General features: G+C 31.5%; 1 protein-coding gene and 1 long non-coding RNA gene across 4 annotated transcripts in view; one reads left to right on the forward strand and one right to left on the reverse strand.

Moving 5' to 3' along the window:
- LOC136026091 (uncharacterized) overlaps nucleotides 1-12598 on the reverse strand; it is a 194780-nt gene that overhangs the window by 60420 nt on the left and 121762 nt on the right. For all 3 annotated transcript variants that reach the window (XM_065702315.1, XM_065702313.1, XM_065702314.1), the window contains exon 12: nucleotides 2753-2965. In XM_065702315.1, the coding sequence (XP_065558387.1) occupies nucleotides 2753-2965 (213 nt within the window). The remainder of the gene's footprint in view (nucleotides 1-2752; nucleotides 2966-12598) is intronic.
- LOC136026088 (uncharacterized) lies at nucleotides 8351-11599 on the forward strand. Its single transcript, XR_010617201.1, has 2 exons — nucleotides 8351-8428; nucleotides 8472-11599. It is a non-coding gene; the product is annotated as an uncharacterized LOC136026088 (long non-coding RNA).

Below are 12598 nucleotides of genomic sequence, written 5' to 3' on the forward strand. Positions count from 1 at the left end.
ACTATTTCTAATTTAATCTGGTCCGGTCCCTGATGCGCCTGCCAAATTTCATCGTCCTAGCTTACCCGGAAGTGCCAAAAGTAGCAAAACCGGGACCGACAGACCGACAGAATTTGCGATTGCTATATGTCACTTGGTTAATACCAAGTGCCATAAAAATCAAAAAGCAAGAGGTCAGTATGATACTATACATAGAGGCAAGTCTATATTTATGGGTTTATGTGATTCCGAAACGTAAGGAATAGGACGTTATCAGCGCTTATTAGATATTCCAATGACAAATAAGAGAATCGGTGTTTCAATTAAATACTGAAAATAAAAATTAAAACAATCAAATGATTCATGGAACACATCTTGCTCTGCGACAACCCATTCTATTAAAACTTTATATGAACCCAGTGTATAACTTACGGCTCTTGCTCCAGGGCTCTGGGGGTTGGGTCAACCATGGATGCATTGATGCGTTTGGGCAATCAGATGCGTTTGGTCAAAAGAGGGGTAGTTAAGAGAGAGAGAGAGAGGGGGGGGGGGTAGTTGACCTTCATTACTTTTGATTCTTAAAAGAGAACTAGAATTTTCAACCAAATGAACCGCCTCCAAAGTTTATATAACCATCCCTTCCATTAAAACCATAAATGCCCCAGGGGCTTAGCTTACAACCCTTGCCCCAGGCTGTGGTGGTTTATATCAACCCCAAAAGCCTTGTTACAAGATCTTTAGACTATTTTGAATAAAATGGTTATCTGAAAATTTCTATTGGATGCATTCCGGGAAAACACGACGTGTGGGGAAGTAGCTGCCTTCTGATCACTTTGACTCTTAAAAAGGGCACAAGAACCTCTGAACACCAATCCCACGAGCCTCCTTCGAAGTATACACGTTAATCCTTTCTATAAAAATCTTATATTCCCCCAGGCTATAACTTATAACCCTTGTTCTGAGGGCTATAAGAGATGTCATCCTCAAAAACATAGTTTCGGGACCCTTCAACTACGTTGAACAAAGTTGCTATGTCAAAACGTTGATTGAATATGTTTGGGAAAATGATGGGCATGGAGGGGGGTGCTCTCAAATCACTTTTGATTCTTAATAAGGGCACTATATTTTCCAATTTCAAATCAAATGAGCCCCATCTGAAGTTTACACGACCACACATTCCATAAAAACCATATATGTTCCTTGGCATAACTTACAATCCTTGCCCCAGGGATCTGGGGGGCTGTGTCAACCCTGGAGGCATTGTTATACGTTCTTTATACTATTGTATACTATTTTGAACAAAATAGCTATCTCAAAATTTCAATTAGATGTGTTTTGTGAAAAGAGAGGTGGTTGGGGGAAGGGATAGCTCCTCTCCGTCACTTTTGACCCTTAAAACGGACCAGATCTCTTAATAAGGGCACAATAAAATCCGAGTGCAAATTAAATGAGCCCAATCTGAAGTTTGTATAATTCCGTAAAAACCTTGTGCCCCCATGGGGCTTCGATTACAACTCTTGCACCAGGAATTTGCGGGGTTATGTCAACACTGAAGGCATTGTTACATCTTCTTTAGACTATGCTAGATCTTTTCCATGTTTTGAACAAAATTACTTTTTCAAAATTTTCATTAATGTTGAGGGAAGGGGCCTTGTAATCCTCCAATCACATTTCAACATACCCTTTAGGTTTCGACTTAATACCCTTAGCCGATCCTTAGATATCGCTAATACGTCCTTTTGACAACCAGGATGCATAGTATTTTTGGTTGTGTATGGCATCCCTCTCAGCATTTTCTAAAAATTTCATCATAATACTCCAAAAACTGTAACAGCCAAAAAAAAACTGTATCTCCTTTTGAATGTTAAAAGGGCACAGACTGAGCCCCCTCCAAAATTTTTATGACCACCCCTTCCATATGAAGTGCCTCTGGACAAAAAAAATAAAATGAACGTTGAACCCTTATGGATCTTTACTATAGGCAATGCTATAACGTTGCCGCTGATCATATCCACAATTTTAGAATATTTGGGGCTATTAGGAAAATATTACACCTCTTAAAAATTAGATGAAAACCCTTACTGTCAAAAATTATTTATTTCTAAAAATTATCATCGCAATAAATTTTCAAGTAAGTCCTGACCACATTCGTATGGAATGTTCGCCTGGCGTGTTCGTCTGGAGTATAATTGCAAACCCCCTAAGACAGTCTGGAGGCTTAAAGCTTACTTTATTATAGCTTGTTAAATATTTCAATCTGTTTTCTATAGTCTTCCTTCAGTTGGATTTCAGAATATTTTCAAATTAACGATTCAAGTACACACTCATACATATTTTTCTTATTGCTTCTAATTCGTCGTTTCGAAGGACCCCTTACCCTCAAGTATTTTTTTTTATGAAATGGGCCTAAAATTAAATCATTGTTGGTTTTAAATTCTCTCTAGCAAATCGTGTCATCCCCCTCTCCATAAAAAAGAAATCGTGAGGCTAAGCATTATAATTTTTAGCAATAGACTCAAACTTACTGTTTCATTCTAATTTTTTATTATTACATGGTACGACTATTTATTTCATTTAGTTATGTTAAGAATTATTTATTTATTTTATTTTATTATACGTCACTTTGCACTTCCAGAGAAGGCTCTTGACCGTGAGATGAGAATATTCAGCGTTTGTCCAAAACACCATAAAGGGGGTTGTTTTTCAGCCCCTTTTTTAACATAATCTAAAAAATTATCTGGCAATAAAAATCAGCATTTTAAGGAACACTTACTCCTTTTCTGCCCTGTCACATAAATAAATAAGAACAGCCACAACTTTTTTTATCTGAATTCCAACTTGTCTATCAGATAGTAGATTAAACCACTTGGATGATTCTGAAGGTAAACACTTTATGAGTTCCAACCAATCAATCGAGTCACAGGAGGAGAATTTTTGAATCACCAGGGCAATAAACATGTTCAATACTTCCAGCAGTTCTTCTGACCTTTTAATGAAAGAAAGGAGTAAATAATCTGTAAACTTAAAAAAAAAAGACATGCACAATAATTTTCGTGAAAAAGAGCTAAGTTCAATTAAATGTTAATTACACAATGTAATTGCAGCAATTACAATTAGCAATACTAAATACAATAAGCTTAATTATTGTGTTCTGTTGGACACAGTTGGGAAATCAAAATGAATTTTTTGCGAAAAAAAAAATCTTGCAACTCCATAGAGTCTTTGGCACCAACCATAAATTTTGTTAGCTCATACTATAGATAAACATACCGAGAATTTTCTATCTGTTAGTAGATGAATTACAGCTTAATGAACTCTGTAGCAAAAAAAAGTAAACAATTGTAATATATTTCAATAAGTGTCTTTGAACACAATTCAATAGTAAGTGACTTCTGCAAAGTACCAGAATAATGTTGCTGCGGTTAAGGTTTAAAATGAGGATATGAGCTGGTTCGTATTAAATTAGGAGTTAAGAAGTTTTTCCCCATTTATATGGATCATTTTAATGGACTTTGTTCTAAGGAGCACAGGAAAGGCAATGGAGGACAAGGAATCGAATGGGGAAGTAGAAATTTTCGAGATTAAGATTCTGCTGATTATTTAAGCACCTTAAATGAAAAACAATACTGGCATAATGAATGAATTTTTAAAAGTATTACGAATTCAGGGAGCAAGAATAGGTTTGAAAATTAATGTCAAAAAGACTAAGCCCCTAAGAATAAAAATAAGTGAAGGTGAAAAGGCGATGGGTAATAAGAAGATCTATTAAGTAGACAGCCTCACTTACCTCAGTAGTATTATTAGTAAAGGTGGTGGGTGGAGTGAAGATGTTAAAAGTAGAATAGCGAAGTTCCAAGATGTTTTTTCACGGTTGAAAAAAAATTTGAAACAATAGGAAGATAAATCTGCGAACCCACATTAGAATTCTGGAAGCTAAAGTAACGGTAATGGTCAAGCATGATTCTGACACATAGGCACTCCAAAAAACAGAGGAGGATTTACTAGATGTTTTCCAGAGAAATTGCCAACGGATTGTTTTGGGTGACAGACCATATCTCATACAGTAAGCTGTACGAAAAATGTGGCTTAATCCGGCTTTCTAGGGCTATAATGAGAGAAAGGATGAGAGAAGATGTTGTAAGGAAAGAATTAAGGCCAATGAGACTTGAATAGAGGGTGCAGACTTTGAATAGATTTGGAAGCAGGAGGAGCGTTCTTACGTTGATGTTGGCCGTAGGTGGCTTGGTTCTGCAGTGGGTTATTAGTAGTAGCATTAGTAGTTATCAAACGCGGGAAAGGTTTCTAAGGGTGTATTCCAGAACTCAACTATAGTAAAATATCACTTGCTGTAATTTTCGTTCCTAGACGACAGATAACACAGAATTATAAGAATATTGAATTGCTCAAAGCACAGAATGGGCTACCACGTTAGCCCCTTCTGTGTGGGACTGAAGAAAAAAAACACATGCAAAACTTTCCGCAATTATACAGAAGAAGAAAAATAAAGTCTCCAAGGGTGTCTTCAAAAAGTTAATTATTGTTATTGATTATTAAGCATTTGTTATTATTTCTGTTCCAAGACGACGGATAGCACAAAATTCTAAGAATTTTGAATTACTCTAAGAAAAGAATGGACTGCGGTATTATCCCCTTTTATCTATTATAGTAATTTTAGGCGGCAATTTTATTGCCGGCCATATTAGGTAATAACAAATATTAATGAACGTTAATAATAATTGGGTCCTGGAGCACACCCGAACCATTTCGTCACAAATAAAAATTTATAGAAAAAAAATTGACAAAAATCAAAGCGTGTAGCTGGATAATGTGGTTTCTCATACGGTTGTGCTGGGACGATTGTTCAAAAACATTAACAATATTGCAATTAACGTCAACTTTTTTTCTAAAATGAAATGGCTTTTCATATTCATTCTACTAAGATGATGCTGCCAAGTTTCAAACCCAGAAACAAGAATCTTTTGCCCATTCAATTTATAATAAATATGCTAGTTAACGCTGAACATTTCTACTAAGCAAATTACTAAGCGTAATAGCACTAAAAAAAAAAAAAAAAAAAAAAAAAAAAAAAAAAAAAAAAAAAAAAAAAAAAAAAAAAAAAAAAAAAAAAAAAAACGAAAAAACTATCATTGCAAAAGTTTTTAAGCGCATAATAGCAATGAAAAAGAAAACAGAACGAAAGAATTATCATTGCAAAAGTTTGTAAGCGCATAATAGTACTGAAAAAAAAAAGAACGAAAAAATTATCATTACAGAAGTTTGAGATTTGCAGACAATCGCTTTTCGGATAGTCTTTCTGTGATATTTAGAAGAAAGCAGCAACAACGAAACTTTCAGAAACGAACTTCAATATCAAGCCATGAAATCTCTTAAAGTTTTCCAAACAGTTCGTGACAACAAACTGTAAGGAACTTCCTACAGAAGAGTTTCCCGTGAGGGGAAGGAATTCACGGAGGGCGACCCAGATTTACCGCCATCATTTGAAAAACCATCAGAAATTAAATGAAAAACAAGTATTTTCAACTGAAATAAAGGAGCAACATTAAAACTCAAAACGAACAGAAATTATGCCATATACGAAAAGGTTATTCCCCCTCCTCGATGCCTTGCCCTTTACGCTAAAGTTTGACTGTTTGTCCCAATTTTTTAAGAATGGCACGTTAAATACAAGGGTCGTTTAACTAGAATAGGTACTTTTTTAAAAAAGCTAAAACTTTAGCTTCAAGGGGCAAGCCCTTCATATGCGGAGTAATTTGAGTTCATTTTGAGTTTTAATGTTGCTCTTTACTGTTAGTTATAAAAACTTTTTTTTTATCTGGGTTGCACCGGTAGCTAGCAGCTTAGTAAGAGATGGTCATGTCCCATTGTAAAAAGTAAAATACAGTCAGATCACTAAACTACCGACTCCTGAAAATACAGTCAGACCAAAAAAGGAAGTACACTATTAGAAACCCTTGTCCAATACCCCTTTATAGGAAACCCATTTATAGGAAACTAACTGTCCCTTGGCTTGAATAACAAGGAAAATATATTGGTTTGAAAATCAAGAAAAGTCACAGCAACCACAATATTCTGCATCGAAGGCATTTTTTTTTCTGTTTTTTTCCAGCTCAGATAGCTGGGCACTGGAAAATCATAAAAAGCTGTTTAATGGCTCATCTTAAAGAAAATTGCTACATCTAGTGCCTTTTCTAGTTAAAAAACAAAAAGTTTTAAAAATAAGATCACATTTTTACAATCTGCATATTTATGTACAAGCTTGACGAATGATGATAATAATCGTAGGTTGTGACCATATATGACGGAATAAGTGAATGCAATATTAATACACGTTTATCTTTCGACAAGATAATTTTATTTTATTTTAGTTCTTAGTTCAGGATCGCTAAAGTTATTATGTAGACTGCAAAAATATTTATGGTGTCTGAGCAATAAATTTAACTTTTTAATTAAAACAAGAAAAATACCTGAACATTTTAAAATTAGTTTTGTTTTTTGTTAGGTTCTAACTACCCAACCTTAATAATGTGTATTTCCAGAATTTTTTATTTTTTTATTTTACTTTCAGTGTAGGATCGCTTAAGTTATTATGTAAACTACAAAATATTAACCTAGATCACGAACTAATCATTAAAACATTAAAGAAAGTGCAGCTCTCAGAGCGACTATTTACCCTTAAAACCGGGGTTATACTATAAACCCATATTAGCAGTTTAAAGCCTTTAACTGCTAATATTACTATACTGTAAAAGCTTAAAAGAGCTATTCTGAAACTGAGGATGAGCAGGGTAACGTAGATAAGAAGGATCTAAGTGTAACTGAACATACATTTCTGTTAATCCTATCCTTGAGAAAAGCATAAAAACAGTGTTGCAATTATATCTCAACTGGGAAAGTTTCGGGGGTTCAACCACTCCTTCGAAACTATATACTGACTTTGATTGGACCGTTATTTCACTAAAGGCGCGTTCACAATGCGATTTAGCTATTATCATGTTATTGTCACTGTCACGTTTACACCTTGTATCTGACGTTTTCACGGCTGTGATATAATTGCAACACCGTTTTTATGCTGTTCCAGAGGTTAAATCCATAAAACCTTAAACTTTGAATATTTCACATCGACTTTCCAGATGCGGTAGGAATGGAATATCTATTAAGCAGTGAAATTTTGAGGCGACGAAATACTTGTGGCTCAATGAGGACCAGCCTCCTCTTTCTGCTATGAAGTAAATTAGCCTATTAAAACGTAACAGTTGAACAAAGGTCAACTGTTGTTGAACATCGTTTTTCGAACTGGGTGTTACGATCCTATAGACAAAGGGTTACGGCTGGTTAGAAGTAACTAAACGCTTATGTACGAACATTCTTTTATATATTGAAAAATACATTTTAACCAAATGCATAAGCAAACGAAAAATAAAAACTTTAAAAATAGAAGAAGCATGTATCAATCAGAAACTGCTGAGAAAATCAGGCTCTTCTGATAAAACAGACAATTTTGCTGAAGTTATTATTTAATAAAATACTTACTTTACCCAGGGTGGGAGGGAGGGAGTTGAAACCTTAAAACAACAGAGAAACGACACAGTAGAAAGATCTGTATTATTTTCTAATTTATAGGAAAAGAAAAGCTTGACTTTTGTTCGATTCAGGACAACAGCTGGCTATTTAGGCAACGTCCGCTAAAGGCAAGGTTAGATTATCGGAGTTCGACACGAGAGACAGATTTCTGTGTCAGACAAAAAAAATATTATGACTTTCAACAATAATCACATATGCCACATCACCTCTTCTGTTCATCCTAAAACATTAAAATAAAGGCAAAACTCTCTAGAACTTTAATAAAGGTTCGTATAAGTATATACTTAAAACTAAATATATGAGTCGAAATACTCCTTCAAAGGTCGCAGTAATCATTTAAGAAGAATAGATTTTGAAAAAACTGTTTATAAAAGAAGGGAAATAATTCTGTGTTTATATATATATATATATATATATATATATATATATATATATATATATATATATATATATACATATATTTTATATAGTTGGTATAGATGGGTCTGTGAATTTTCACTTTGGATCACTAAAATGGCATAGATTTTTTTTTCTTACATTTACTAATAAAACGCTGATAAAAAGTGGAAATGCAGGCAACTTGAGTTAACCACGGAAACGGAATGCAACTATACTATTGCTTCAAAATTTCTCCCCCTCTCAATACCAACCAGTCACAAAACATGTTCACGTTTTTGTACAGGGATTGCATATATTTGTCCATAAAATTGTCGAAACTGCTATATATATCTATATATATATATATATATATATATATATATATATATATATATATATATATATATATATATATATATCTATATATATAAAAATAAGTTGTCTGTGTGTGGATCTGTGTGTGGATCAGGTGACGTCATGTTTGTCCGCATATGGATCTGTGTGTGGATCAGGTGACGTCATGTTTGTCCGCATATGACGTCTGAATTATTTCACACTAATACAAAAGAAGAAAAAAACTAAAAAAGGTAAAAACTACAAAACAAACTAAAAAGAAAAAAAACTAAAAAAGCTAAAAAACTAAAAAAAACTAAAAAAAGGTAAAAATCTAATAACTAAAAAAAAACTGAAAAAAATAAAAAAAGGCAAAAACTACAAAAAAAATAAAAACTAATAAAAAAACTAAAAAAGCTAAAAAACTAAAAAAACTAAAAAAAACTAAAAAAAGGTAAAAAACTAAAAAAAACTAAAAACTAAAAAAAGGAAAAAATTGAAAAATAAAAGAGAAAAAGAAAACTAAAAAAATATGAATAAATATATCTTCTATATATATAAAAATAAGTTGTCTGTGTGTGGATCTGTGCATGGATCAGGTGACGTCATGTTTGTCCGCATATGACGTCTGAATTATTTCACACTAATACAAAAGAAGAAAAAAACTAAAAAAGGTAAAAACTAAAAAAAAACTAAAAAGAAAAAAAACTAAAAAAGCTAAAAAACTAAAAAAAAACTAAAAAAAAGGTAAAAATCTAATAACTAAAAAAAAAACTGAAAAAAATAAAAAAAAAGGCAAAAACTACAAAAAAAATAAAAACTAATAAAAAAACTAAAAAAGCTAAAAAACTAAAAAAACTAAAAAAAACTAAAAAAAGGTAAAAAACTAAAAAAAACTAAAAACTAAAAAAGAAAAAAACTAAAAAAAAGGAAAAAACTGAAAAATAAAAGAGAAAAAGAAAACTAAAAAAATATGAATAAATATATATAAAAATAAATTGTTTGTGGGTTATGTCTGTCTGTCTGTCTGTCGAGTGACGTCGTGTTTGTCCGCATATGACGTCTGAATTATTTCACACTAATACAAAAGAAGAAAAAAAACTAAAAAAGGTAAAAACTACAAAAAAAAACTAAAAAGAAAAAAAACTAAAAAAGCTAAAAAACTAAAAAAAACTAAAAAAAGGTAAAAAACTAAAAACTAAAAAAAACTGAAAAAACTAAAAAAAGGCAAAAACTAAAAAAAAAACTAAAAACTAATAAAAAAAACTAAAAAAGCTAAAAAACTAAAAAAAACTAAAAAAAAGGTAAAAAACAAAAAAAACTAAAAACTAAAAAAGAAAAAACTATAAAAAAGGAAAAAACTGAAAAATAAGAGAAAAAGAAAACTAAAAAAATATTAATAAATATAAAAAATATAAATATAAATATAATATAAATTAGCAATCAACAAAGCACCGAGACACAAATGACGACCGGGACACAGGGAGTATAAATGACGACCAGGACATAAGTAAAAAAAAAAAACTAAAAAAACTAAAAAAATGGTAAAAACTACAAAAAAACTAAAAACTAATAAAAAAACTAAAAAATCTAAAAATCTAAATAAACTAAAAAAGAAAAAAAAGAAAAAAGGAAAAAAATAAAGGAGAAAAACAAAACTAAAAAACGAATGTATATACAGACCGGGACACCGGGATACAAATGACGACCGGGACACAGGGAATATAAATGACGACCGGGACACAGGGACACAACTACAATGGGGACGCCGGGGGGCACAGGGGGATATAAATGACGACCGGGACACCGGGACACAAGGAATATAAATGACGCCCGGGACACTCAAAGAGAAATCACAGACTGGAACACCGGGACACAAATGACGACCGGGACACAGGGAATATAAATGACGACCGGGACACAGGGACATAACTACAAAGGGGACGCCGGGGTGCACAGGGGGATATATAAATGACGATGGCGACTCAGGGAATGGTCGATTAGCAATCACCATCAACAAAGCTCAAGGGCAATCATTAGAATCATGAGGTATAGATCTGAATACGGATTGTTTTCCCATGGACCATTATATGTTGCATGTTCAAGAGTCGGTAAACCTGACAATCTATTTATATGCACAGACAATGGGACAGCAAAGAATGTTGTATATTCGCAAGTTTTACGTAGTTAAAAACATATATATAGATATATATATATCTATATATCTATATATATAAAAATAAGTTGTCTGTCTGTGGATGGATCAGGTGACGTCACCTGAAAAAACTGGATCAGGTGACGTCAAAACTGAAAAAACTAAAAAAGGCAAAAACTACAAAAAAAACTAAAAACTAATAAAAAAAATAAAAAAGCTAAAAAACTAAAAAAACTAAAAAAACTAAAAAAAAGGTCAAAAACGAAAAAAACTAAAAAAAACTAAAAAAAAGGAAAACACTGAAAAATAAGCTAAAATAAAGGTAAAAACCAATAAAAAACTAAAAAAAAAACTGAAAAAACTAAAAAAAGGCAAAAACTACAAAAAAAAACTAAAAACTAATAAAAAAAGTAAAAAAGCTAAAAAACTAAAAAAACTAAAAAAACTAAAAAAAGGTAAAAAACTAAAAAAAATAAAAAATAAAAAAAAACTAAAAAAAGGAAAAAACTGAAAAATAAGCTAAAATAAAGGTAAAAACCAATAAAAAACTAAAAAGAAAAAAAGGAAAAAACTAAAAAAAATTTTCATCTAAAAAACTAAAAAAAACTAAAAAAGATAAAAACTAAAAGAACTAAAAAAGAAAAAAATAAATGACGAAACTCAAAGAGAAAGCGACCAGGACAAAAGGAATGTTCGATTAGCAATCAACAAAGCACCGGGACACAGGGAGTATAAATGACGACCAGGACATAAGTAAAAAAAAAACTATCTATATATATAAAAATAAGTTGTCTGTGGATCTGTGGATCGTGGATCAGGTGACGTCACCTGAAAAAACTGGATCAGGTGACGTCAAAACTGAAAAAACTAAAAAAAGGCAAAAACTACAAAAAAAACTAAAAACTAATAAAAAAAATAAAAAAGCTAAAAAACTAAAAAAACTAAAAAAAGGCAAAAACTACAAAAAAACTAAAAACTAATAAAAAAGCTAAAAAACTAAAAAAAATAAAAAAAGGCAAAAACTACAAAAAAAACTAAAAACTAATAAAAAAAAATAAAAAAGCTAAAAAACTAAAAAAAACTAAAAAAAACTAAAAAAAGGTAAAAAACTAAAAAAACTAAAAACTAAAAAAAACTAAAAAAAAGGAAAAACTGAAAAATAAGCTAAAATAAAGGTAAAAACCAATAAAAAACTAAAAAAAAACAAAACTAAAAAACGAAAAAACTAAAAAAAGGCAAAAACTACAAAAAAAAACTAAAAACTAATAAAAAAGCTAAAAAACTAAAAAAACTAAAAAAAGGCAAAAACTACAAAAAAACTAAAAACTAATAAAAAAAAATAAAAAAGCTAAAAAACTAAAAAAACTAAAAAAAACTAAAAAAAGGTAAAAAACTAAAAAAACTAAAAACTAAAAAAAAAACTAAAAAAAAGGAAAAAACTGAAAAATAAGCTAAAATAAAGGTAAAAACCAATAAAAAACTAAAAAAAAAAAAACAAAATTAAAAAACGAATGTAAATACAGACCGGTAGGCCTACACCGGGATACAAATGACGACAGGGACACAGGGAATATAAATGACGACCGGGACACAGGGACACAACTACAACGGGGACACCGGGGGAAACAGGGGGATATAAATGATGACCGGGACAAAAAAACTAAAAAGAAAAAAAAAACTAAAAACTAATAAAAAAACTAAAAAATCTAAAAATCTAAATAAGCTAAAAAAGGAAAAAAATAAAGGAGAAAAACAAAACTAAAAAACGAATGTATATACAGACCGGGACACCGGGATACAAATGACGACCGGGACACAGGGAATATAAATGACGACCGGGACACAGGGACACAACTACAACGGGGACACCGGGGGAAACAGGGGGATGTAAATGACGACCGGGACACCGGGACAGGGAATGGTCGATTAGCAATCACCATCAACAAAGCTCAAGGGCAATCATTAGAATCATGAGGTATAGATCTGAATACAGATTGTTTTCCCATGGACCATTATATGTTGCATGTTCAAGAGTCTGTAAACCTGACAATCTATTTATATGCAAAGACAATGGGACAGCAAAGAATGTTGTATATTCGCAAGTTTTACGTAGTTAAAACCATATATATATGTATATATATATATATATAT

The sequence above is a fragment of the Artemia franciscana genome, chromosome 4 (assembly GCF_032884065.1).
Source record: "Artemia franciscana chromosome 4, ASM3288406v1, whole genome shotgun sequence".
NCBI classification, from domain to species: Eukaryota; Metazoa; Arthropoda; class Branchiopoda; order Anostraca; family Artemiidae; genus Artemia; species Artemia franciscana.